The sequence below is a fragment of the Esox lucius genome, chromosome 2 (genome assembly GCF_011004845.1).
Source record: "Esox lucius isolate fEsoLuc1 chromosome 2, fEsoLuc1.pri, whole genome shotgun sequence".
NCBI lineage: Eukaryota > Metazoa > Chordata > Actinopteri > Esociformes > Esocidae > Esox > Esox lucius.
Window position 1 is genome coordinate 20,241,670 of NC_047570.1, and position 27,625 is coordinate 20,269,294.

The 27,625-nt window shown below is 39.5% G+C and overlaps 1 protein-coding gene across 2 annotated transcripts; it reads right to left on the minus strand.

Moving 5' to 3' along the window:
• On the minus strand, window positions 1-27,099 carry si:ch211-150g13.3 (transmembrane protein 178B). Of its 2 annotated transcripts, XM_010890484.4 has the most exons (4): window positions 26,439-27,099; window positions 14,420-14,533; window positions 7,306-7,443; window positions 1-1,188 (listed from the first exon to the last, which is right to left on the minus strand). In XM_010890484.4, the coding sequence occupies exons 1-4, from the start codon at window positions 26,839-26,841 to the stop codon at window positions 941-943; spliced, it is 903 nt and encodes a 300-aa protein (XP_010888786.1). In that variant the 5' UTR covers window positions 26,842-27,099; the 3' UTR covers window positions 1-940. The 2 variants fall into 2 exon arrangements, with proteins under 2 accessions (XP_010888786.1, XP_019907974.1); XM_020052415.3 differs by lacking the exon at window positions 14,420-14,533.
• Between the last annotated feature and the right edge of the window lie 526 nt (window positions 27,100-27,625).

Here is a 27,625-nt window from a genome sequence, read left to right on the forward strand (position 1 = left end):
TATATATATATAGTTACTGCTATTTAAAAAAAATACTTCCTCTTCCTTTCAGTCTCTTATCTAACCACAAGTCTAAGATTTATTCCAATATGTTACATCACTGAGAATCCAATTCAAAATGTTTACCTCAAAAACATACAGAAAACCGACAATCTTATTCAAGAGCTACTTTTATACAATGACCTGAATCTACATAGAATTTCATTTGTACAGTGACACAGAAGCACTGAAAGGTTTGCTTTTGAAAGGCGTGGTTCTGTATATTATCTTGCTGTTCCACCCTTGCCATTTCCAATTTGTTTTTGTCTTGGTCTTCTGCCCCTAGGAGGTTTTAGGCTGAAGTTATAAAGTTCTTACCAAAGATAATTATTTATCAGTTAGTGGATTCAAAATAATGAACAGTTTATGCCAGCATTATTTTTGCAAAATAACAAATACAGTAAAGACCACCCAGACTAAAAGAGGAATGATGACAGGATGCTCTGTTTTCGTTTTTTGGTGTTCCTTCTGAAGCTCTGGGGAGTGTTTCTTGTATTGTGTTAAGAGAGCACCATTTTTAGAAACTTGTTCTTGAAACAAAATACAATGTGGCCTTTAGGCTGCCACAGAGTTAGTATTCAAATGTTTAACAACAAAAAGATCTTTCCATGTTTGTGCTAGGAGCCATGTCCCAAAGTACTTTGGGGGCAGTTGCTCAGTGTATCCTAGTATATCTTTCATGTATATCAATTGTAGGTTCATGAAGATATAGTAAGTAGTACAGTTTGGTTTGGTTGGTCTTTGCTTTGATATCCAATGTACAATTTATCTTGCACACTTTTAGTCCAGTGGATAAATGGGTGGTATGAACTGGTAAAGAAGGTAAAGTGAGATGGTGATTGGGAGAAGCTGGATGGGTGTTGCTTCCTTGTGTGTTCTGTGGGCCAGTTGCATGGTCTCATCACACAGTTCCATTCTCTTGCCTTGGCTTATGGATGGTTGTACGGATGGGAGTGCTCAGGGACGGGGCCAAGGTGCAGAGGAAGCCTGCCAGCAGTGTGAGGCCTAGACCACCCCAGGCACAGAACATGGACCAGCCATAGCCATGGCTAATATCCTCTGGGAGGCCATACATGTACCGTGGGTAACGGGACAACTCAAAGTTTATTCCTGCCACACATGTACACAGAGAGATGATACAGCATGTTCCTGCATGAAGACAAGGATAGAAACAGAAAGTTATGGTCTTCACTCCTTTTTCTTTCATAGCTAATTTAAATTACTAAATACAGTATAATGCAATTCCAATGTTGGTAGGCCAAGTTGGTCTGTCAGACAATAAATGGCAACATTTTATAAAAACCTATATTTACATGTACGGTTTTACATACAGTACAGTGTATAACTCTCAGACACAAACGCATATACCCCAAAAGGCTTCTGTAGTATACACAATGCATCAAACACACACATGCAAACCCACCCATTTATCAATGTTACATAGAAACAGTCTTTTGAATGAGAATCTATTAAGGTCGTACACAGAACAAGTATGATTTATCAAACTGTTGATAAATACCAATCATTCTTACCCTCAGCGCTTGTACACAAACTTGACTATTTACATTTCAAAATGCCTTGAGGGAAACATTCAATGCCAAAGCAAGAAATATAATGATGCAACCCAACAAATCTAAGAAAATATTGTCCTGAGATAAACATAGATGTATACAGTAGGTGCTGTAGCGTAACATGTTGAATGCATTCCATAATCATTTATTTGGCTCGCTCTGTTTTTGCTTGTGTGACTAGTAATAACATAGCTATAGAGAGGACAATTAGGACACTTTAGGCATGTTTGGCACTGGGAAATATACCGTTCTTTAAATTAGTATTCAACGATCACTAATAGCTCTCCCATTCCTAAACAGCTTATGTTGCCCATATACAAATGCCCTCATTTCGGTTCAGTAGAATGAACAAGTTGTTTTCCACGTGCTGTGTTCATAATCAGCAGCACATTTTACACCTATCACCTGCAAACGGAGTGGAAGGTTGTTCGGTAAACCTACTATTCTTGTGGTGCTTCTGATTGTTTTAGAAACCCATAAATAAAATAATTTAGATTAGTGCACTGGAATGGCATTTATTATATTATTTTGCAGAGACAAGACTTTCTACAAATAGGACCCATCTGTTTCTAACACTTAGTTTCCCATCCAATTTACCATTGTCTCAATCTGCAATAATAATTTTGTGGTTTTCCATGAGGTTAGAATTAATTCCTATCATTACAAGTTAACTGACAAGGGTGAATTATACTTGAAATATCTTAGCCTGTAACACTGAATTAAAAGAGCAATGGAAAAATGTAGTGATGGATATTTGAGTAGCAGCAATACAATTTGCTGGAAATGTGAAAAATTAAATAGCTATCCACCTATTAGTTCATTCACCCAAAGTGCTAAAAATACTAAACTACATTTATATGATGGTAATTTCTTAACATTATAGGAATTTGCCAGTGAAATTGTGATAAATAAGACACACAGTAGAATTTTTTTGTTTTTTTCCTTATTGCAGCAAGCATGTGTGTTTGCTTTTCATGAGTACCACTGACCCTCTTCTGCATTTCCAGAATCAGGCTCTCTCTCGTCTGGTTAATTTCATACAAATTATAATTGACAGTTACCTGTCAAGACAGTGTTAACAAGCCTAGTGATAATGCAACAAACATTAGCTCTTGATCACAAATCTTTTTAATGACTCAAGAATCATTACATATTTTTCAGAGTGACTTGTTACATTCAGTAGTTGGATTAGTCGTAATATATTCAACAGCATAAATACTCACTCTTCTCTCACTAAATCTGCTGATTTGCTTCCCATGGGATGTTTGCTTCCCATGTTTGCTTATTTGAACTGATAATTATTGCTTCATGCAGTATATTTTTGTACATTTTCAACTAAAAATACCCTTTTATCTGTTTTCAAACCTTACCAAATCATTGCGTACCCATGGTGTTTTATAAACAATGATTTACTAGGTTCTCAAAGTCCTGAATATTGATTTGCCAAAAGCTGTGCTATAAGACTGTAAACCATAGAATTCAACAAATCTGACTGTTCTAATTACATTAGTGAACCAGTTATAATAATAGCAATAAGGCACCTCAGGCTTTCTAGGATACAGCCAGTATACCATCATTTTGAAATTGAATGAATCATAACCCATGTTTTACCAAAGTATCGCCCCAGGAAACCATGTCATGTTTCCCTCAAATCTCTGCTTAACTTGGCATGGCGAATACAGCCAGTAAATAAGAACCAATCAAAACACACAATTTTTCTGAGGAAATATTGTGATTACAATAGACTCATGTCCAGACCAATGAGTGAAAGATCTCCATTCACTGTGATTCATGTAGGTCTCATTAGCCAGGCTAAGTATACTATGGTTAAGGCCTGAGTTAAGGCACTTTATTGTGTATATTTTGGTAAACGACAGTTGTTTTAAATGTGCTTTATAAATAAAGTTGACATTGACTTTATATTATGATAAAGAACAGCTCTTAGACATGGTATAATTTTTTATATATATATTATTATTGTTCAATTTCATGCAAGGTCCCACCAAAATTGTACTTCTACTTTTAATCCAACCACTCCAAATTGTGTTTCCAAATTGAGCTTCCTGGGAACATTTGCCATATACCCACTACATCAAAATCTGTCATTAATCTGCATAACAAGCATCTTCAATATACTCACATTTAAATCTCCCATCTTAAAGGGATAGTTCGTCTAAAAATCAAGTTTATCCAAAAGTTAGTCTGTAAAGGACAACCATATTTTTGCTGGTGTAGCTGTGGATCGTGCAATCTATTGCCAACCAAAATTGAATGCTTTTGTTACAATGAATGGGAACTATTGATTCCAATGCTGCAGACCATGAATGACCCGGTCCCTGAAGCTGAACTCGTTCCAAAATGTGTGGTTGATCACCCCTGCGCTGTTTATGCCTGTTGTACATCAGATTAAAGATTATGCTTTTGAATTGTATGATGAGCAACATGCTAAAAGTGTCTAATTTCTATTAATTCATGTCATGTGTATCTAAACTGAGCTAATCTGCTAAACCCCTTGAATGTAAACACCATCTGGTCCATTGTTTTTGGTGCACAAACATTGTCTCTGAGGCTTTAGTTCAAAGCTAAACTTTTCTATTCAATTGATGTCAACAAAGCTAATCAGACAATGGTAGACAACAAATATATAATGTAATTTATTTTATCACTTAAGTAGCTTTTACAAGAGTCAATATACCAGTATATCTAACAAAATCGTATGTCAGTGGTACATACGTGTTACATGTCTGGATTAAGATATGGCAACGCGAGTGAAACATCAAGTCTCCTCTCCCAGGTCCATTGTATCATTTGCAAACAAAACTCAATCACGGCATTTTCCACAATGATAGAAATAAAACTGAAGTCCATCGACGATATTCACGATAATGGGCCAGCTAGAGAAACTCTCACCTGTTATAAGTTCACTCCCACCCCAATTAACTCATCGCCGAAGCACAAGCTGTAGGAAATAGTTCTAGTGCAGTTTGGATTGACCAAATTCTGCTGTTTATTTGGTCACTGTACAGTTTGATGCTACTGCGGCAGATTACTAAATGTAGTTTTGAAGTGTTTTGGAGTAGTTTTCCGCTTGCAATGCAGCTTTGTTGTATTGGGACACACAGTTTCCATTCATGATTTGGACGATGCTAAGTAGGCTAATTACAGCGGGGACAGAGCTGAATAATGAATGGTTGGAAAAAATTACTCTTCATCCACTACAGACTAACTTTTGGTAAGTGATTTTTTTTTGTTGATAAATGGATTTTTAGACTAACTATCCCTTTAATAGCACGTACTCAACATTCTTGGCTTAATCTCAAAGTAGGAAACTATTCAGTAATTGCGATACCTTTTATGCAGTAGTCCAATTTTTTTTTTTCCTGGTACATGACAGTCAAAATACACTCAAATATAGGTTGAAAAAGAGTAGTTACATATGCTATGAAATGCCCAACGCCAACTTGACCTTTAACCTGCTCAAATTAAAGGGATAATTCGACCTACATGTATACAGCTCCAGAATAAAAATGAAGAGATCACTGCACCTTTTTCTTTTCTTTCCAAAAAAGTTGAAAAGGAAGGTTTTGAGTGAGGAACAGAAGGGATAAAATTAAGAGACCACTGCAAATTGAACACTTAAGTTCCTCACTCAAAACTTTCCATTGCAGTGGTCTCTTGATTTTTCCGGAGCTATATTTGGTTGAAATTTTGCTTACCCTGGCCAATGGAGTCATTTTTAACAACAAGCCATTATTCACCTTTGTCCCAAGCTGGATTTTCAAAATTCATTAACTGAAAGTGTATGTCCCACGCCACAAAAGCTGCATTGTAAGCGGAAACCTAGTCCAAAACGTGAAAAATGACTCCATTGGCCTTCAAGAACATCTCGGTGCAAGTGGAATTTCACCCGAATATGAATTTGTAGTCAAACTATCCCTTTTAATTATTCAGAAAAATAAAAAATGCCTACAAAGCAAGATGTACTGGGAACATATGAAAGCCAAACCAATGACAGCTGAGTCACACTTATCTCCAACTGGTTGAGTCAGCTGAGTCACACTTACAGTGGGGAGAACAAGTATTTGATACACTGTCGATTTTGCAGGTTTTCCTACTTACAAAGCATTTAGAGGTCTGTAATTTTTATCATAGGTACACTTCAACTGTGATAGACAGAATCTAAAACAAAAATCAAGAACATCACATTGTATGGTTTTTAAATAATTAATTTGCATTTTATTGCATGACATTAGTATTTGATCACCTACCAACCAGTAATAATTCCGGCTCTCACATTTTTCTTTAAGAAGCCCTCCTGTAATCCACTCATTACCTGTATTAACTGCACCTGTTTGAACTTGTTACCTGTATAAAAGACACCTGTCCACACACTCAATCAAACAGACTCCAACCTCTCCACAATGGCCAAGACCAGAGAGCTGTGTAAGGACATCAGGGATAAAATTAGACCTGCACAAGGCTGGGATGGGCTACAGGACAATAGGCAAGCAGCTTGGTGAGAAGGCAACAACTGTTGGCGCAATTATTCGAAAATGGAAGAAGTTCAAGATGACTGTCAATCTCCCTCGGTCTGGGGCTCCATGCAAGATCTCACCTCGTGGGGCATCAATGATCATGAGGAAGGTGAGGGATCAGCCCAGAACTACACGGCAGGACCTGGTCAATGACCTGAAGAGAGCTGGGACCACAGTCTCAAAGAAAACCATTAGTAACACACTACGCCGTCATGGATTAAAATCCTGCAGCGCACGCAAGGTCCCCCTGCTCAAGCCAGCGCATGTCCAGGCCCGTCTGATGTTTGCCAATGACCATCTGGATGATCCAGAGGAGGAATGGGAGAAGGTCATGTGGTCTGAAGTGACAAAAATAGAGCTTTTTGGTCTAAACTCCAACAACTCCACTCGCCGTGTTTGGAGGAAGAAGAAGGGTGAGTACAACCCCAAGAACACCATCCCAATCGTGAAGCATGGTGGTGGAAACATCATTCTTTGGGGATGCTTTTCTGCAAAGGAGGCAGGATGACTGCACCGTATTGAGGGGAGGATGGATGGGGCCATGTATCGTGAGATCTTGGCCAACATCCTCCTTCTCTCAGTAAGAGCATGGAAGATGGGTCGTGGCTGGGTCTTCCAGCATGACAACGACCCGAAACACACAGCCAGGGCAACTAAGGAGTGGCTCCGTAAGAAGCATCTCAAGGTCCTGGAGTGGCCTAGCCAGTCTCCAGACCTGAAACCAATAGAAAAACTTTGGAGGGAGCTGAAAGTCCATATTGCCCAGCGACAGCCCCAAAACCTGAAGGATCTGTAGAAGGTCTGTATGGAGGAGTGGGCCACAATCCCTGCTGCAGTGTGTGCAAACCTGGTCAAGAACTACAGGAAACGTATGATCTCTGTAATTGCAAACAAAGGTTTCTGTACCAAATATTAAGTTCTGCTTTTCTGATGTATCAAATACTTATGTCATGCCATAAAATGCAAATGAATTACATAAAAATCATACAATGTGATTTTCTGGATTTTTGTTTTAGATTCCTTCACTCACAGTTGAAGAGTACCTATGATAAAAATTACAGACCTCTACATGCTTTGTAAGTGGGAAAACCCACTATCTATTTACAGGTTTTCAATGTTCAAATGACTTAAAAACCCTTTCACACACACCAAGCTCTTACCTCCCATGAGAAACAGTAGTCCAGCTACATATTGCATAAGGTCATGCTGCTGGCAGCAACCCAGCACTCCAATGACCCAGCCAAACAGGATGATGGACACTGCCATACCCACAAAGCCAGCCGTCATCCTGCGTAGATCTGCATGAACATACATACATCCATCATTTAGTGGACAATTAACAGTAGAAAGCAGGCAGACAACATGGGATCTGAAGCATGCAATCAAGGAGCATGTGTACGCATACGTTTCAAAATATATGTGCACCAGCATAAATATTTAAAGCTAGAATGTTTCCTTTTTAAACGCATGTAAATAAAAATTACTGGTTGCAGAATTATACAAATATTTGATATTTAGAATTATTTCTGCCCAAATTGTTATATACCCTTACAAATCACTGTCAATACTTTGTATTTTACTGTGTTATTAAGATATTAAGTGTTTTAAAACATAATTAGACACATTTTCATAATGTTTGTAGCCATCCTATTCAGGGGCCATGCCATTGTTCACCAATTCTCTCTTAAACTACCGTATGTGTATGTATATTGCATTCATCTAGTATTCAGACTCACTCACTTTTTCCACATTTAGTTGTTACAAATGGGTTAACTTGATTTCCACTGGCTATCAAAATCCCCAAAATGCTAGTCGAGTTGCAATTCGAATAAAGTGAACAGATTTCATGAGTTATTGCGGAGATTGACCATGAGATGACTGATGAGACGGATTCGCGTCGCCGCGCACAATTAGAATGGTAAGATTTTTTTTTAGTAGTCCTGTATACGTTTAAGTAAATCACAAGTGGGAATAATGTTAATTTAAACTACATCGACTTATTATTGGCACTTTTTGTGTGTTTCAGATATGCGAGTACTACAGAATGCGTCGTGTTTCTCCATTCGTTTGGGTACACAAATGGTGGGGATCCGTGGTTTCAACTTTCACGAGGCCTAGTGGATAAAGAATTTAAGGACACGTTTCTGTACCTGTGCCGTCAATTGCAACCTTAAATGGGGTGACATGACACCGCCCTCATGTACCCATTCAAAAAAGGATCGCCATTGCATTGTGGAAACCTGCAACCAACTCAATACAGGAGCATTTCCCATTTGGAGTTGGCATTACTACGGTGTGTCACTGTACACATTTCTGCAAACGTTGAGATTTAAAACATATTTCAGCAGTGAGCAAGACAGTGTGTGGAAGTTCTTCTGTTTTCAGATTTACACAAACAGCCACTATACACACGTGTTTGGTTCAACAACTATTTATTTATCTGCAAAAATGTAGGAGCAAAACAGTACTGTAAACCAGCAGCAGTCTGGGTAGTATTATTGAACATTTAGATATGGCAGTAACATAAGTAAACTAGCAGCAGTTAGTAGTATTATTGAATATTATTGATACATGAGTGTAATATGCCAAATACATTAACATTTAACAATCACACCTATTAATTGAAATGCATTCCAGGTGACAACCTCATGAAGCTGGTTGAGACAATGCGAAGTGTGCAAAGCTGCAGTCAATACAAATGGTAACTACATTGAAGAATCTACAATATGAAATGTATTTTGACTACATGATTCCATTAGTGTTATTTCATAGTTTTGATAGCTTCATTACAATTTTAATGCAATGTAGACAAGTGAAAATGAAGAAACCTTGAATGAGTAGGTGTGTCCAAATTTTTGACAATTTTTATGAATTTTGATAAGCAAAATAGAGGAAATGGAATGGGGACAATTAAAACAGAAAGACAAACCGCTCTTCTGGGGTGGCTGAGTCGTCTTCAGGCCAGCCACACAGTGTCTGTTTAGGAGGTTATGGGCTGTTGAAAGCTGTGTGGCTTCTGCACCCTCCATCTACTGGCTGTCTTCCTCCCCCAAGATATTCCCCATTGCTGGGGTAGAGTGGAATGAGGGGCAGCTTGGAGAGGTGTAGCTGATGTGTTCCTTGTGGCAGCACCATCTTCACTGGGAAGAAACTTTCAACCTGCTAAACTTGGGTTGCCCTTTGAGCCCTAAGAAACTATCAACCGGTAGTCCCCGTTGGAGTCGGAATCAGTGCCAGTGCCGTCTCTTGTGGGGTTTGAGTGGCAGATGGTAGCTCTAAAAACTGAAAACCCTATTGGTGACTTCATAACCCGCAACATTAGGCTAACAAATCAGCTGGCAAGCATACATTGTTTACCAGGAAGCAGGGCCACCGATGTAACGGTAAATCTGGTGCTGGTGAAAGTTAAAACTGGCAATTATAGGGAGTATAGACTCACCTAAAAGATTATTAGGAACACCTGTTCAATTTCTCATGAATGCAATTATCTAATCAACCAATCACATGGCAGTTGCTTCAATGCATTTAGGGGTGTGGTCCTGGTCAAGACAATCTCCTGAACTCCAAACTGAATGTCAGAATGGGAAAGAAAGGTGATTTAAGCAATTTTGAGCGTGGCATGGTTGTTGGTGCCAGACGGGCCGGTCTGAGTATTTCACAATCTGCTCAGTTACTGGGATTTTCACGCACAACCATTTCTAGGGTTTACAAAGAATGGTGTGAAAAGGGAAAAACATCCGGTATGCGGCAGTCCTGTGGGCGAAAATGCCTTGTTGATGCTAGAGAGAGGTCAGAGGAGAATGGGCCCACTGATTCAAGCTGATAGAAGAGCAACTTTGACTGAAATAACCACTCATTACAACCGAGGTATGCAGCAAAGCATTTGTGAAGCCACAACACACACACACTTGAGGTGGATGGGCTACAACAGCAGAAGACCCCACCGGGTACCACTCATCTCCACTACAAATAGGAAAAAGAGGCTACAATTTGCACGAGCTCACCAAAATTGGACAGTTGAAGACTGGAAGAATGTTGCCTGGTCTGATGAGTCTCGATTTCTGTTGAGACATTCAGATGGTAGAGTCCGAATTTGGCGTAATGAGAACATGGATCCATCATGCCTTGTTACCACTGTGCAGGCTGCTGGTGGTGGTGTAATGGTGTGGGGGATGTTTTCTTGGCACACTTTAGGCCCCTTAGTGCCAATTGGGCATCGTTTAAATGCCATGGCCTACCTGAGCATTGTTTCTGACCATGTCCATCCCTTTATGACAACCATGTACCCATCCTCTGATGGCTAATGCACAGGATAATGCACCATGTCACAAAGCTCGAATCATTTCAAATTGGTTTCTTGAACATGACAATGAGTTCACTGTACTGAAATGGCCCCCACAGTCACCAGATCTCAACCCAATAGAACATCTTTGTGGAATGGGAGCTTCGTGCCCTGGATGTGCATCCCACAAATCTCCATCAACTGCAAGATGCTATCCTATCAATATGGACCAACATTTCTAAAGAATGCTTTCAGCACCTTGTTGAATCAATGCCACGTAGAATTAAGGCAGTTCTGAAGGCGAAAGGGGGTCAAACACAGTATTAGTATGGTGTTCCTAATAATCCTTTAGGTGAGTGTATATGACCAATTCTCCAAGGGTATGCAAACCTCTGAGCACAACTTTAAGTAAACTTTAATTCAAGATCCCATATATGCAAAAATTCTCCCTCCAGTAAGAAATTGTTGGCTTGGAGTAGTACCCAAAACACCAGTAAACCCACATTATTATAGAAAAACAAAAATAAATCTGGGAATGGTTTACAATCAGAAGATACATATCTCCCTTCCCCAGTTCAGTTAACATCCATTATTCTTACAAGACAGGGGGGTTACTAAAACAATAAACATTGTTGAATTTGTTTTCTATAACCTGCATTCTTGAATAGACCGTAAAGGCCATAAACTAAATGTCCCTGGTTCTAAATGTCCCTGGTTTTAAATGGTACAATAACAGATTTACTTATTTTGGGGTATGTACCAGCTGTGCTCACTGTCGGAATGATTTTGCCCCATTTGTCTAGTTAGATTTAAAGATTATTCAGGTTGGCTGGGGGATTTTTGTGGACGGCAATCTTCATATTACCACTGATTCTCAATGGAATTCAGATCAGGACGTTGACTGGGCTACTGTATAACATTCACTTTTTGTTGTTGAGTCACTCAAATGTTGATTTGGCCTTGTGCCTAGGATCATTGTTTTGCTGAAAGATTATTTTTCTGTCGATATAAGAGTTTGTTTAGCAGACTGAATTAGATTCTTATGCAGTATTTTGCTCCATTCATTTTTACTTCCGTTTTAATTAGATGCTGATGGGAAGCATTCACATGGCATATTGCTGCCACCAGTTTACTTGTGGGGAGGGTGTGTGCAGAGGCATGAGCACTCTTATGTTTGTACCACACACAACGCTTTGAGTTTTGGCCAAAAACATCAACAGTGGGGAGAACAAGTATTTGATACACTGCCGATTTTGCAGGTTTTCCTTCTTACAAAGCATGTAGAGATCTGTATCATAGGTACATCTCAACTGTGAGAGGCGGAATCTAAAACAAAAATCCAGAAAATCACATTGTATGATTTTTAAATAACTAACTTGAATTTTATTGCATGACATAAGTATTTGATCACCTACCAACCAGTAAGAATTCCGGCTCTCACAGACCTGTTAGTTTTTCTTTAAGAAGCCCTGCTGTTCTCCACTCATTACTTGTATTAACTGCACCTGTTTGAACTCGTTACCTGTATAAAAGACACCTGTCCACACACTCAATCAAACAGACTCCAACCTTTCCACAATGGCCAAGACCAGAGAGCAGTGTAAGGACATCAGGGATAAAATTGTAGACCTGCACAAGGCTGGGATGGGCTACAGGACAATAGGCAAGCAGCTTGGTGAGAAGGCAACAACTTTTGGCGCTATTATTAGAAAATGGAAGAAGTTTCAAGATGACGTCAATCTCCCTCGGTCTGGGGCTCCATGCAAGATCTCACCTCGTGGGGCATCAATGATCATGAGGAAGGTGAGGGATCAGCCCAGAACTACACGGCAGGACCTGGTCAATGACCCGAAGAGAGCTGGGACCACAGTCTCAAAGAAAACCATTAGTAACACACTACGCTGTCATGGATTAAAATCCTGCAGCGCACGCAAGGTCCTCCTGCTCAAGCCAGCGCATGTCCAGGCCCGTCTGCCAATGACAATCTGGATGATCCAGAGGAGGAATGGGAGAAGGTCATGTGGGCTGAGGAGACAGAAATAGAGCTTTTTGGTCTAAACTCCACTCGCCGTGTTTGGAGGAAGAATAAGGAGTACAACCCCAAGAACACCACGCCAACCATGAAGCATGGAGGTGGAAACATCATTCTTGTGGGATACTTTTCTGCAAAGGGGACATGACGACTGCACCGTATTGAGGGAGGGATGGATGGGACCATGTATGGCAAGATCTTGGCCAACAACCTCCTTCAGTAAGAGCATTGAAGATGGGTTGTGGCTGGGTCTTCCAGCATGACAACGACCCAAAACACACAGCCAGGGCAACTAAGGAGTGGCTCCGTAAGAAGCATCTCAAGGTCCTGGAGTGGCCTAGCCAGTCTCCAGACCTGAACCCAATAGAAAATCTTTGGAGGGAGCTGAAAGTCCATACTGCCCAGCGACAGCCCCGAAACCTGAAGGATCTGTAGAAGGTCTGTATGGAGAAGTGGGCCAAAATCCCTGCTGCAGTGTGTGCAAACCTGGTCAAGAACTACAGGAAACATATGATCTCTGTAATTGCAAACAAAGGTTTCTGTACCAAATATTAAGTTCTGCTTTTCTGATGTATCAAATTCTTATGTCATGCAATAAAATGCAAATTAATTACATAAAAATCATACAATGTGATTTTCTGGATTTTTGTTTTAGATTCCGTCACTAACAGTTGAAGAGTACCTATGATAAAAATTACAGAGTTCTACATGCTTTGTAAGTGGGAAAACCTGCAAAATCGGCAGTGTATCAAATACTTGTTATCCCCACTGTATCTTGGTCTCATCTGACCATAAAACATTGTCATTAATGCTTTCTGATGGTACTTTTTAAATCATAGCTTTATTGCCACCCTCTGATTAAGGAGCTGTAGACATGCTTGGCTGATGCTTCAAAGTGATTGTTGGCCTCTCTGGCTTCTCTCACAAGTGTCCTTGTTTGAATGTTTACTTTTGAGGAATAGCTTGTTTTGGCAGTGCCTGGGTGGTTTTCATTTTCCTTCAGATTCATAGTGTAACCAATAATCTTTCAACAGCGTAGTTTTTATCCAGGAAGAAGTCATCTTGCGGATTCCACAGCACAGAGGCTGAAAACCCATGCAAGTAACATATATATATATTTGTACATACAGCTCAGGACAAAATTAAGAGACCACTGCAACTTTTTCTTTCCTTTCCAAAAAAGTTGAAAAGGAAAGTTTTGGGTGAGGAACAGAAGCGTTTAATTTGCAGTGGTCTCTTAATTTTAACCCTTCTGTTCCTCACTCAAAACCTTCCTTTTCCTCTTCATAATTGTTTCCGGAGCTGTATACTTCCCAACATAAAACCCATATCAGTGTTTAAAATGAATCATCAAACATAATTAAATGTCAATGTTTAATTCCTTAAAATTTGAGAATTAGTCAATGGTTTGGAATACTTTTGCAATGCAATGTAAACAACATGGTTAATAACAATGGCACTCATGTCTTCAGGGTCCATTTTCATTCAGAAACACTACTCTAGCAGATGCAATAAACCTAGATATTAAGTGAAAGTGAATCGTGGATTGGTTTTAGTTTACATTATGTCACTGTCACAATATTTCAGTAAAGGAAGTAAATTAGACAATTGACCTTTCAGGTCAGGTCGGAAGAGAATTGCATGCAAATGTTTAAAATTAAAAGAACTGCAAATTTCATACAAGCACATTTTCATACATATTCACTCTTCACTTTCTGTCCTTGATTCAAATACAATTATCTAAACCAAATCATCAGATATTATAACAAATCAAAGACAGATTGAGAGTCCTGACATATTTTGAATCCTTCACCTAGTCCCCAGAAAACATAAACATCAAGTTTTCAGGAATATATTAGTCTTTAATGTAGTTGCCCCTTTATAATGGTATTTTTTACTTCCCTCATCTATTTATTTTTTGTTTGGTTATGTACAGACAGACAGACATGCTCAGACTTACGCAGTGCATGCCACTCATCCTGACGGATGGTCTTTGTGATGTTAATGGGTAAATTCCGGGGAAGGATAGAGGAAGAGTAGTGATACTTGATTGGGGTGCATCGCGGAACCAATCCTGAAAGGATAAATTTAATCAAATTACAAGAAACACAGTGTAGATAAAACCTCAATAAAACTGTCTGCATGCACTTCCACCCCAAAACCGTCCTCAAAGTGATTTATTTTAAATGAAAACATTATTTTCAGATGGGGGTAAATACAGGTAAATCATTAGTACCTGAGTTATAATGTAAAAACCTGTATTACATAAACAGAAAATGACTTTGTCCCCATGTAATTAAGGTATAACATCGCTTCACAGTGTACAGTTTATTTTATTATAGTTTTTAGTAAGTTTTAATGAGTACAACAGGTTCTCATTGCTGTGATTTTTTACATTTTATTCATTCAGCACAAGGGTTCAGAACCTTTCTTTAAAAAAATTTAGAAGTAGGTGTCACATAAGTTTAACTATAAACAACTAGTCTAGACTACCAGTGAAATGCTTACTTATGGGCCAATATTCCAACTATTCAGATTAAAAAAGGAAGGGAAAGAGAGAAATAAACAGCACGAAGAAATAGAAACACAGACAAAAATATCACCACAATGAATATGTACACAATAAATAACAGAACAAATGACAATAGCTGGGTTACTGTATGTCTGCAAGCTCTCCAGAAAGGCGAATCCTCTTATAGTTGGTAACAGAACGTCCCAAAATGTGATTTGGTGGATTACATCGTTGGAAATAATTTTTACAATGGGCAATAATGTTCTGTGATTTATCACTGGTCAGGAAGGATTACTTCTGTGGCGCGTCCCCTTACATTGTAATGCCACTCTTACAAACCATTAATGTAAGGAGGACCATAAAGTGTGCAATTTAATTTCATGAATGGATAGTTACGTGGCTGGAGTATCTAGAGCAACCCACTCTCTTCCCTTTGCGTACATATAACACAGGTTTACACTTCACAATTTCGTGCTATGCATACGCCAAAGTACTTTTTTGCGTGCAGTTCAGACGCGATCTCCTCCAATTAAGAACAATGGTGAATAAATGCGATATTAAAGTTTTACCTTTACCCTTTTACGTTCTTTCAAGAAAAAAGTTAATCTACGGCTTTTAAACGATTAGTCACTCTTCGGGAAATCCGTGCCTCGATGATGGTGACGTCAAATAGGTTTCAGTCGGTGCGTGTCATTGAAACGATTTTATTGACCACCATTATTATTAATGGGTGGAGATCGCGTCTCAACTGCACCCAAAAAAGGACTTTGGCGTATGTATAGCACGACATTGTGTGAACCCGTGTTATATGTACGCAAAAGGAAGAGAGTGGGTTGATCTAGAGAGAACGCCATATTGGTAAAAGTTGAATGGTTTCTTTACCTCCCTGTCTTGTATCGTGAACAAGGAGCTGATAGTGTTGCATATTATTGTCGAAAGATAACTTTTGTGGGTAGAAATTAACTGAAAACCGATACTACTTGAATGCCACTAGTCAGCCTCGCTGTACAATCAGCTGTTCCAACGGGACCGCAAGGTTTAGCTCCCGTTTTCTAACCATATCGCCAGAATAATGCGTTGAATGTTTTTTCATTGAGTGGAGAATAGTTTTCAGAGGAAAATATATCAGATTTAGTTTAGATTAATAAATTAATTTAAAGTCTATCTTGCAATTTATGGCAGCCCCCTCGATAGACTGCCAATCCCATAAAATCAAGGAAGACTGCCATTCTATAAGGTCTTGTTGTTTAGATTACTATCAGGAGTTAATCATACGCATACAATTTCAGTAAAAGTGGCCCCTAAATTATCAGATGTGGCCACTGGCCCATAGTTGTGCTAGGCTTGCACTTACGGCTAGACAAATTCTAACAACCATGCTTGTTAGCAAAACCAGAGCGCATGCTTTCGGCAGAGAAACAGTTATCTTCATTTAGTAATGGATTAATAATGTTAGTCTATAACCAATAAACTTATCATGCTCATAAAAACGAATGACGCTGTCTTAAAGTTAGCTTTCATTTAAATAGAAATTATCTCCAGTACATTACACAGTGACATTACTTTGACTTCATATGGAGCCTCCGGCTCAGCGCAAAGTGATGTAAGTCGCAAGTGACTAGTAGAGGCTGCGCAGCAATCTGTCACTATCAGAGCCAAGTTCTGCCGATAGCAATGGTTTGTAAAACGTCCCATTGGCGCCGATTAATCGGCCAAAGGATTAATCGGTCAACCCCTAGCCCACAAATTCCATGAAACAGCTTTTTGAGTCAATTGTCCGATTTACTTTTGGTCCTTTGAAAATGAGGGGTCTACATATTAAATAGCTGTAATTCCTAAACCCTTCCTCCAGTTTGGATGTGAATACCCTCAAGCTGAGACAGCACTTCAAGTCCATATTCATTATTTAACTATAATTTCAATATATTTTGGTAAACAGACACATTTATAAAACTTGTGTCAGTGTCCAATTATTTCTGGACCTAAATGTAACTGTATGTATACCGATGTTGAAACAACAGTTTCATCTTCTCCTATGGTTTCACAGCTTCAGTATAGGCAGCTAAAAATAGACATATTTGTGCTCTTCCAGAGGCAGTTGGGAAGGGTCCATTATTCGCATAAGGTGAATTGTTTATACTTTTTGTTGGGTTCATATGAGGCTTTAGGCTTAAACCTATAATTCTTCACAGGCCTAGCCTTTTTATAATACCATTTTATTACCCACTTTGAAACTATGAACAACATTGCTTACAATTACAATAATAAGTGCCTAAGTAAAGTTGTTATTGGGTTAGGCTATTTTTATTTTTTTCATAACTGAAGAAGACAAAAAACAATGGATATATGGTGCTGATTGTTGAGCCCACCTCTCAACAATCAGCACCCCTGATTGAAAATATTGTTGCGGTTGTACTTCAAAATGAGGTTTCCAGCCACAAACAGAATCACTGATAATACATTCATAACCGCAACAGCCCTAACTCTGTGATCTCTCACCATGACCGAAGGAATACATATGTGAGAATGATACATTGATTACAGCATTTAACACTATTGTGTCCTCCAAGCTCATGGTGAAGCTGAGGGATCTGGGCCTCAACTCCCCCCTGTGCAAGTGGATCCTTGCCTTCCTGTCAAGCCCCCACAGGGCTGTGTGCTCAGTCATCTGCTGTTCTCCCTGTTCATGTACGACTGTGTGGCAACTAACACCTCCAACAAAATGTTAAAATATGCAGACGACACCACCGTCTTTGGCCTAATCACCGATAGTGACGAGACAGCCTATAGAGAGGAGATGAGAAGCCTGTCATCATGGTGTCAGAATAACAATCTCCAGCTCAACGTCAGCAAAACAAAGGAGCTCATTGTGGACTACAGGAAGAAACAGCGGAAGCCACTCCTCTATCCATATCAAGGGGTCTGCAATGGAGTGAGTCAACAGCATCAGGTTCCTCTAGGTCAACATCAGCGCCAATCTGTCCTGGTCTCTCCACTTCAACATTGTTGTCAAGGAGGGTGGTCAAGACAGCACAGTGCATCACCAGGACTAACCTAGCTATGCAGGACCTGTACACCCAGAGAGGCAGGAGGAAGGACACTAGCAAAACGTAAAAGAGCAATTGTCTGTGGCCACCACCTGCAAAACCATTCCCTTTTTGGGGGATGTCTTGGTGTTGCCTCTCCAGTACAGTTGTTGTCACTTTCATTTGCACCAAAACAGATGACATTGATTCACAATCACTTATACTACTTAACTGGACAGATTGATGTCCCTGAAGTATAATTGACAAGGTGTTATACTGTGATGGTTACTTGTTCCCTTATTTTTTTGAGCAGTGTATAATACTACTGAACTATTCGCTTACTCTTTGCATGGTTAGGGAGGTCTACAAAACAATGGTTATTACCTGTCTTGCAAGGCCACACCTCCAATCTCGCCTGGTTTTCTTGGAGGTCTGGCAACTTGCCTATTCAAAAAATATTTCTATTGGATGTTAGTTTTCAAATAAACCTCCACTCATAGGCTTGTTCAAGGTGGGCTTTACGTGGTTTCACTATTTCTTTTAACTGAATAGAATACATTTCCTGAAAGTCTTTAGTTACTACCTACAATAGGTTGCAAAATATCAGAAAAGAAGCAAATACGTAATTCTGTTTTGGAAGAACTGTGCTCTATTCATGAGATCGAGTCAATAAAGCCATTACAATTTTGCTTAAATGCTGTTCTGAAAAAAAGATAATTCATCCGTCATGGCCAACAGGTCTGCGATTGATTTATTGAAATAGAAAATGGACAGGTCAATGATTCTAGTGGTTACTACACTGATTTAAATAATCTAGTATCAGGTTTGTATTCTGAATACAAAAGAAAATGCAGCAGCATATGCAGGTCAAAACGAGACTGTGGACAAGAAAATAATTTGGTATATCTGGTCGTTCAGACTTCCGCACCATCTTTTTTTGGTCCGTTTATAATTAGCCTTTTCCCCTCAGAAAAGGTGTTAGCCCAAGCAATGAATTTGATTGGGTTAACGCGTTTTGCCCAACCCTTTGCAACAAAAATCGTGTAAGTATTCCCCAGGTTTAGTGACATTCTATGCCTGGTTGAAGAGGCTAGGGGTACACTGAAAAAAAGACAGAAACAAAAATTTCCTTTAATTTATTATGAAGTTATAAACTTGTAAACAGTGGTTAATTGACCATAATTCCCTGAACAAAAGGTTTGGTTTGTTGTTTGCATTCGTCATATTTATTTAGAAAGCTGTATCACGTGTTACAGTTGGCTTCTTCAGTTGCTAAGTTACAGCCATGGATGTAGCACAAAATTCTGGGCCCTGTACATAGGCGGTCTCCAAGGGGCCCCTCCCCACTTTATTCAAGATTCAAACATTTTTGAGGGCCCCTCTACACATTAGGGCCCTATATACTTAGTACCCCTTTTCCCCCCAGTCCAACGCCCCTGGTTACAGCTCCAATATCCACCTCCGGGGAGAAACCCGGAGTTTAGAATTTTAGTTCAGCAAACAAAAAAGTAATGTGCGTAGTTAAAACTAGACCATAATCATCGGATCACAACGCATACTGAACTGAACTTCCTGTACCGAACGGTACATGATACGTGTACCGTTACACCCCAAATGGTGCCTGATACTGCATGTCGCTCCTAGTATTCAAAAATTTTTGTTACAATAAGGGTTAATCTCACACTTCCCTTAACAGTGCACCTTTCCAATTTTACCTTCCCCAACTCATTAAAAATCTACCAAAATCAAGAGTAACATTTACCAACTCAAAAGGACTTTTCATCATATCGACTGTGCACTAGCTACTTGAATTACACAAAACTAAATAAATAAAAAAGGTTTTGCCGCTAACAAAGCCAGGCATCAGACAGTTTGAATCCCATCAGTTAAGTAGGATTACTCCGTTTATGACCCGTTTTTTTTTTTTTTTTTACATATTTCATCATCAGCATGTAGATGCTATAATATCGTTACATACAGACATATTTTTTCCATCTGGGAGTGCCTGACTCAACATGCAGGTGAAACACTGCCATCCTGTCCAATTGGGGGAAGCACTTGTCTGACCCGCTGTCCATCAGAAATGGCTCCCCTCAAGGCTACGTCCTATCCCCTCGACTCTTCTCCCTTTACACCAACAGCTGCATCACCACTCTCCTGAAGTTTGCGGATGACACCACTCTCATCAGACGTATTTCTGATGAAGATGAGTCCGTCTACAGTTGGGAGATTGACCATCTGGTGCACTGGTGCTGTCAGAACAACTTGAAGCTCAACACCCTAAAGACAGTGGAGATGAAAGTGGACTTCGAGAGAAGCTCAGCTGCCCATCCCCCCATCACCCTGGGTGGCTCTAGAGTCAACTGTGTGGAGTTCTTTCGCTTCCTGGGCACCACCATTACCCAGGACCTCAAGTGGAAGCTGAACATCACCTCTCATACAAAGAAAGCACAGCAGAGGATGTACTTCCTGCGGCAGCTGAAAAAGTTCAACCTGCCAAACACTACAATGGTACACTTCAACACTGCCATCATAGAGTCCATCCTGACCTCCTCCATCACCCTCTGGTATACTGCAGCCACTGTCAAGGACAAGGGCAGGCTGCAGTGCATCATCTGCTCTGCAGAAAGGGTGATTGGCTGCAATCTGCCGTCTCTACATGACCTACACACATCCAGGACGCAGAGGTGAGCTGCAAAGATTGGGGCTGATCCCTCTGACCCTGGAAAGGAACTATTCAGAACTCTCCCCTCTGGCAGAAGGTTGAGGTCTATCATGACCAAAAACTCTCGCCAAAAGAACAGTTTCTTTCCTACAGCAGTAGGCCTCATGAACATGCCCCAGGAAGCAAACTGACTATAGCCCCGTCCCAACTGGACAAATCCTGCACTTTACATATTTTTAGTAATTTATTAACATAAAGTTTTATTTGTCATTTGCAATAACAAGTTACGGCAATGAAATGCTTGGTTTTCCTACTACCGACAGTGCAGTAAAAAGTTGAAAAGTAACAGTAATTATAATAATTTAAAAAAAAGAACATAACACAATCAATCATTAATAACACTGTACAAAACACACAAATACCTATACAACTATACAACCGTAGTGCAATGTAAAAGTTACAGGTGTGCATGATATAAAGTGAGGTGTGTGCATGGGCTATGGATGGAAGGGAAGGGGGGTTCCCGGGTTGAGCAGCCTTATAGCCTGTGGAAAGAAGCTGTCCCGTAGCCTGTTTGTTTTGGACTGAATACTCCTGTACCTTCTGCCTGATGGCAGCTTGGTAAACAGTCCGTGGCATGGGTGGCTGGGATCTGTGATGATCCATTTGCTCCTCCTCCTACACCTCTCGGTGTAGAGATCCTGCAGGGATGGCAGGTCAGACCTTGTGATGCGCTCTGCTGTTTTAATCACCCTCTGAAGTGCTTTGAGGTCGAGGGCGGCGCAATTGCCATACCAGGCGGTGACACAGCCGGTCAGGATACTCTCAATAGTGCATCTGTGGAAGTTGGTGAGTATTCTGGAATCCATGCCAAATCTCCTTAATCGGTATAGGAAGAAGAGCCGTTTCCTGGCCTCCTTCACCACGACGTTAGAGTGATGAGACCAGGTCAAGTCATCACTGATGTTGACCCTGAGGAACCTGATGTTGTGGACTCTCTCTACTGCAGACCCATTTATGTGTATGGGGGCGTGGTCTCCCCTCCGCTGCTTCCTGTGATCAACAATCATCACCTTCGTTTTGCTGATATTGAGCTGGAGGTTGTTTTCCTGACACCACGAAGTCAGTGTCCTTTTACCTCGTCTCTGTAGGCTGACTCGTCGTTGTCAGAGATCAGGCCTATGATGGTGGTGTCTTGTTGTTTCAATATGAAATGAATGTTTCACTTTACTGAATGCAGACAATTACCACTTTATGTTACAGTAACATCTGGTGGTGTATTATCTTTGTGTGATTAGACATTTTATTACTTTACCTAAAGCAATCAAAGATTACTTTATTGTGGCTTATAGATATGCCATAACACACTGTGAAAAAGATTATGATGCAATAATAGTGATTAGCTGCTCATTGATCTCATCTTTTAGTTGAATCACAGTGTTGATAATTACAATTCAGTATGATTCTTGAGGAAAGATTTCCCAGGAATTGTGAGGCACTATGTTTCTGTACATTATAGGTTATTGTAATTATACATATAATACATTATGAGTATTTGTATACAACATCAAGTCTTCATGAGTCTTTACGAGTGTCTATAACTATGCTTATACTGCATTATTATTGTATTAGGTTGCATTATGAGTACATGTATAATGCATTACGCATATGGTCATTAAATTTAAGTGTTACTGAAATTAGTTGGAAGAACAGCAGATACCAAACACACACTCAAGACTGGATAGTGCTGGGGCTACCGCAGGCCTATTTAGGACTGGTTAAACAGCTTTTAAATATTTTGCCCCACACTCATGGTGTAGCGATGTGGACGACGCAGCAGAATCCATTTGCAGCTTTTATTTAGAATAGTCAACAGGCAGGGTAAATCAGGGGCAGACAGAACAACGGAGAAAATCACAGAGCAGAAGTAGATCACAGGCAAGGGTCGATATAAACAATCCAAGGTCGGTAGCAGTTCAGCAAACACAGTGAAAAACGCTCAGAAATTGTACACCGGGGCAATGCAATACTTCGCAATGAACTTGAGAGTGAACAGGGTTTATATAGATGAGTGTGGGTGAGTTTCAGGTGTTTGTGCAATGATGCCCACTATGTTACAGTACAGACAGTTCACTGGTACAACTTTAATGTTCATTTGTCCGCTCTTATAAGAGCATCTCACATTAATGCATTTGTTACTTCATAGAACAAGCCTGAAAACATTGTCTTAGTAATGACTTAGTAATGTGTCTGACTATAGTCACTTATTATATAGCAATTAAAGGCTGAAAACCTTAAGGGTGAAGGTTAGGCATCACAGTACTGAGGTTAGGGTTAGGATGAAGGTTAGGGGTAAATCAGAAAAACGCTTTTCTAAACAAAACCATCACAGACCATAAATCCCTAGCAAACAGCCACTCTATTTAACTATGAATACGTTCATAATACGGATGTGCATTGGACAAGATTTTACTAATGGAATTGTGTTATGTGTTATTATTCGAATAGTATTAGGTTAACCGGAATGCATGTTTTTAAAAACTACCAACACCATGTTTTCTGTACTCTCAAACACCTTTAGATTCCTAACTTTACATAGCATTTTGTGGCCAATAATTTTTTCCGTAGGTAACATTAATTCAGTAAATGTATTAAATCTTCGCTTGAATTAGTTAACTTTCATCCGCTTGCCATCAGTAGGATAGGCAGAATATATTGCACCATTCTGACTGACTGGGCCCCAACACAAAACTATGGCTTTGATTGATGATCGCAAACAGCAAAGACGTGAAGAAGAGCATGTTATAAAAACTTTTATCATTTTTAAATGAAATGGTATATCATATGTACACATTTGAGATTGCAATATTAATAGTATTTAGAAACATAATATTCAGATCTATTTATTTCAACCCCCCAAAAAATACATATGTAAAAATAAATTGGGGGCAAAATGGAATAAACACACAAGGACTTGAAAACTAAATTAAATGTTAGGTTTTCAAATATTCAACTATCCGTGCCCATCCCTAGTTCATAACTGCCCCTAGCTGACAGTTTTTGATGGTAGGTAAACGACACGTTTGATGAGTTGACAAATTGTACTTCTGAGTCATTAAGAAGCACTAGAATATGTTGATATAGAACGTAAAAGCACTTCTGGGTCTGGCAGAGGCGGTTATAGAGATTTGGGGGCCCTAGGCAGAGACTGGTTGAGGTCCTTAAATAATTTATTTCTTTACCTTCTGTACCAACAACAATTTGAACACACCTTCTTTCTTTATGGTTGATTGGAAATTTCGCTTCCTAAGATACTTGCATTGTGTCCTGGGGCCCTAGGCGGCTGCCTACATTGCCTAATGGTAGCGCCGCCTCTGGGGCCTGGTTTCCCAAAGCATGGTCGTAAATGCCTTGTTATTTTACACGAGTGTTTCCCAAAAGCATCGTTACTTAAGTGGCACGTAACATCGCTCGTTAATTAACGGGGGCTCCAGACCAATCGTTAGTCCATCTTAACCTAACTTAATAGGCACTTCACTGTTTTTGTGAAATAGTGCCTCCCTCAAGATGCGTGGAGTGATCGCAAACAGTTAATATTAAGGCAATAGAACGAATAAAACGTATAAAAACAGTTTTGATTTAGACACATTTATTGAGCAATTTCACAATTGGTCAACTGAGGATGAAGAAAAACGTACATAAAACAAGAAATAGGCTAATTAAGAAAAAGTGTTCAAAATAAAACGTTCACGAGTCTGAAAGCCCGCCTCCTAATGCTCCTATTATTTGATGGATAGGTGCTGGTGCCTCTACCTCATCAAGAATGGCATTGTTCTTCAATGTTTGCATGCTTTTTCTAGCGTTCCATATGTATTCCAAACAATTAGAATAGATTTTTCTCATTATGCTTTATATTCCCAGTTAAATAATCATGTGTTGATTGCTATGCGAATTAAATTCTATATAGCTACCGGAGAAATTGAGAATTGGATGTCACGTGATCGATTTCCGGAGATTTTTTTTATTGGCTAAAGTCCACCCCCTTTGGTTGCAAATACGTTTTGTCCGCCATACATTCCAGTTTAACATTTTCTTATTGATGCAGAAGTAGTAGTTGAATACATCGCCAGTGATATTAAATGCTTCTGATAAGTAAGCACGCTCTATCGAAATGTAATAGGCTATATTTCAAAACGTATTGGCATAATTCCATTCCAAGCCCCAAATATGGCCTAACTCCATTCCAAATGCCCGTAACATGACACTTACGGTGCACTTCATAAAGTACGACCAACGTGGTGGTTTGGGAAACAGGTGTAAGTCTGTCGTAACAAAGTTCCACTTAAAGCTACGTATATCGTTAAACCGTCGTAAGTGATACGCTATCGAGAAAGCGAGCATTTATGTAATTCCTCCTATGATGCTGATTTGACATGTAAAATGCATGAGACCCTTTCATATCAAGTATTCAAGCATAATGGTTGGAAATTTGAAAATTTGAAAATTGAAACATTTATTAGTGAATAATCAAAATAAGTTTAATAAGTTGACTAATCACAGCAGCCCTAAATCATACCAAAAATGAATGATAGGTATACATATTTACATGTACTATGTTACTTAAGAGTGAAAATGACTGTTTTCTCTATCCTGATAATCTGCTTATTTATATTTTTTGTGTTCCTTTCAAGTAATTCGGGTAGGAGGGATATAAACTGAGTTAGGACAATTTTGCATTATATTGAAAAGAACATTTAAAAAGCATATATATTTTTTCTTTTTCAAGTATTGGCAAGAACAGTTCAAAACCTGCATACTGGCACTGTTGGATTATCAGATGAATTTAAGAGAAAAATATGGAAAGTGGAGAAAGGCAGGTTTTGAAGGTTAGTAGTATACTGTATTGACCTAGCCTGACAGTGTATCTTTCACTTTTCATCAAGGATTATAATGTACAGTGTATACCAATTTCAAAAAACATGCCAACTCCTTTATTCATCTTTTATTGAGTCAATACATTAGGAAAACATTTCCAGGTAAATGATCTATATTGTGTGCATACCTTAAATTCTATCCTTAATGAGTATTATGTTTTGATAACATTGAGGCTTTTCTTAGGAAAGAAAGGAATGCCTTCATGCATTGCACAGGTAAGGCCCGTATTGTTATTTGCTGGAGGACACCAACCCACAAAAAGTCCATGCACTGTGATTTTACTCATGCAGCTCAAAATGTCTACAAACCCAGATCATTATTAATAATTCAGTCAATGCTCATGTCTTGATCTCCGCAGTGGCAGTCTAATCATACGCATAACACTTTAGTATTTAGTATTTTATTGTAACAGTGTGTTTAGCAAAATGTAAATGTCCAAATAACACCTGTGACAAGCTGGTCACCTTTCAAGAAAATTACCCTCCGCCCCTGCAAGTCACACACGGTGTGTGCAAAGCCGATAATTCAGCACCAAGGAGAGCGCTATAAACACAAAACGTAAAGTATAAAGAGCTCTCCTCTTCAGCCTCACACAACTGGCATTCTCCTGACTTGTAGAACAACAACAATTCTTAAAAATAAGCAATGATGAATAATAGACATACTTTTAAATATTAGCATGGACTTACAGTAACAGGTTTGACTAAAAGCTCATTCCATCATCTCTAAATCAATAGATACGGTTGATCTTGTCTTAGTAGCATGTTTACACTCCACACTCAGTGAGATCCTTCAGCACCACATCGGGGCCTAGCAAAGCTATTTGCTGTAGCATCCTTACCTTTATGTACGAGGTCCTCAGTCTCCAGGTCAAATCCATCTCGGTGACACTTTCTCCAGAGCCCAGATATGGTTGAATTGAACTGGCGACTGCAGTGGGACTCCATAGCCGATGCAGCAGCCAGAAAGTGACGTTTTACCCTAACATGAGGCTGTGCTCCAGCACTTGGACCGATTCCTTTTCTTTCATTGCCTATTGGGGGCATTTGCAGGGGGAGATTATGGTTTGAGATGTAGATGTACCCTGGATCGTTCCTCTTGTTGGAGTAGTTTTTACACCTTTCCCGATGTCTCCGCGCATCTGTCTCGTACCAATAGTCCGTGCAGATTGCCATGGCTAGCAAGCCCAAAGCACAGAACGCTAAAAACAGCCCTGTGCTGGTTAACATTTTCATGGCAGCCATCTTTCCCACTCGATGGAGAGCCCAGGCAATCGCGAGAAGGTTCCTTCTCGGCCGTGATTGTACCCCGAATCAGAAAACACTATTGTACTTACAGCCTCGCGGAGCTATGCGCAGCGAACATGATAGACAACCCGGTTCTTTTGGGCTAAATGTTGTGTATATTTGTGTCCTGGCAGATGTGACAATTTATCTAACATCTGTTGTGGTAATATAAATAGGAGAGGGGATGGGTAGCTACCACTGCTGCGAGGAGTGGGTAGTGACGCAATGCTCTCTCTCCGGTTTCAGTAGATAGTGAACGAACTAAGCACAGGGAATGTTTTTTCTGTGATATAACAGTGGTTAACATATTATGCTATTAAAAATACATGTAAACGTACAAATAATTACATATATTTTAATATAATAACAATATGTTTTGGCAGTGATCCACACAATTCCGCGTTGTTAATATGAAAAAGAACATTTGGTATTTTAGTATTTATTAGGATCCCCATTAGCGCCTCTGCCTATAGGCAATAGCTGTAAGGTTCTGTTGCTTCTTGATTTTTATTTGGGGGGTTTTGGTCAGTTTTTTCCCTAATTTACAACATTGTACCTATCTAGTTCATTGTTTATCTTCGTTCTACTTTCTAGGTTCTGAATTTCTATGCTCAGTTTGGTTTTTCATTTGGTTTGATCAATTTCACTGCTGCTCGTTAGCGCACCCTATTTATTCTGTTCATTTTCTTAATTTCACTGTGAGGTATTGTTTTGTGTCTACAAAACATACTAAGCCTTTGAT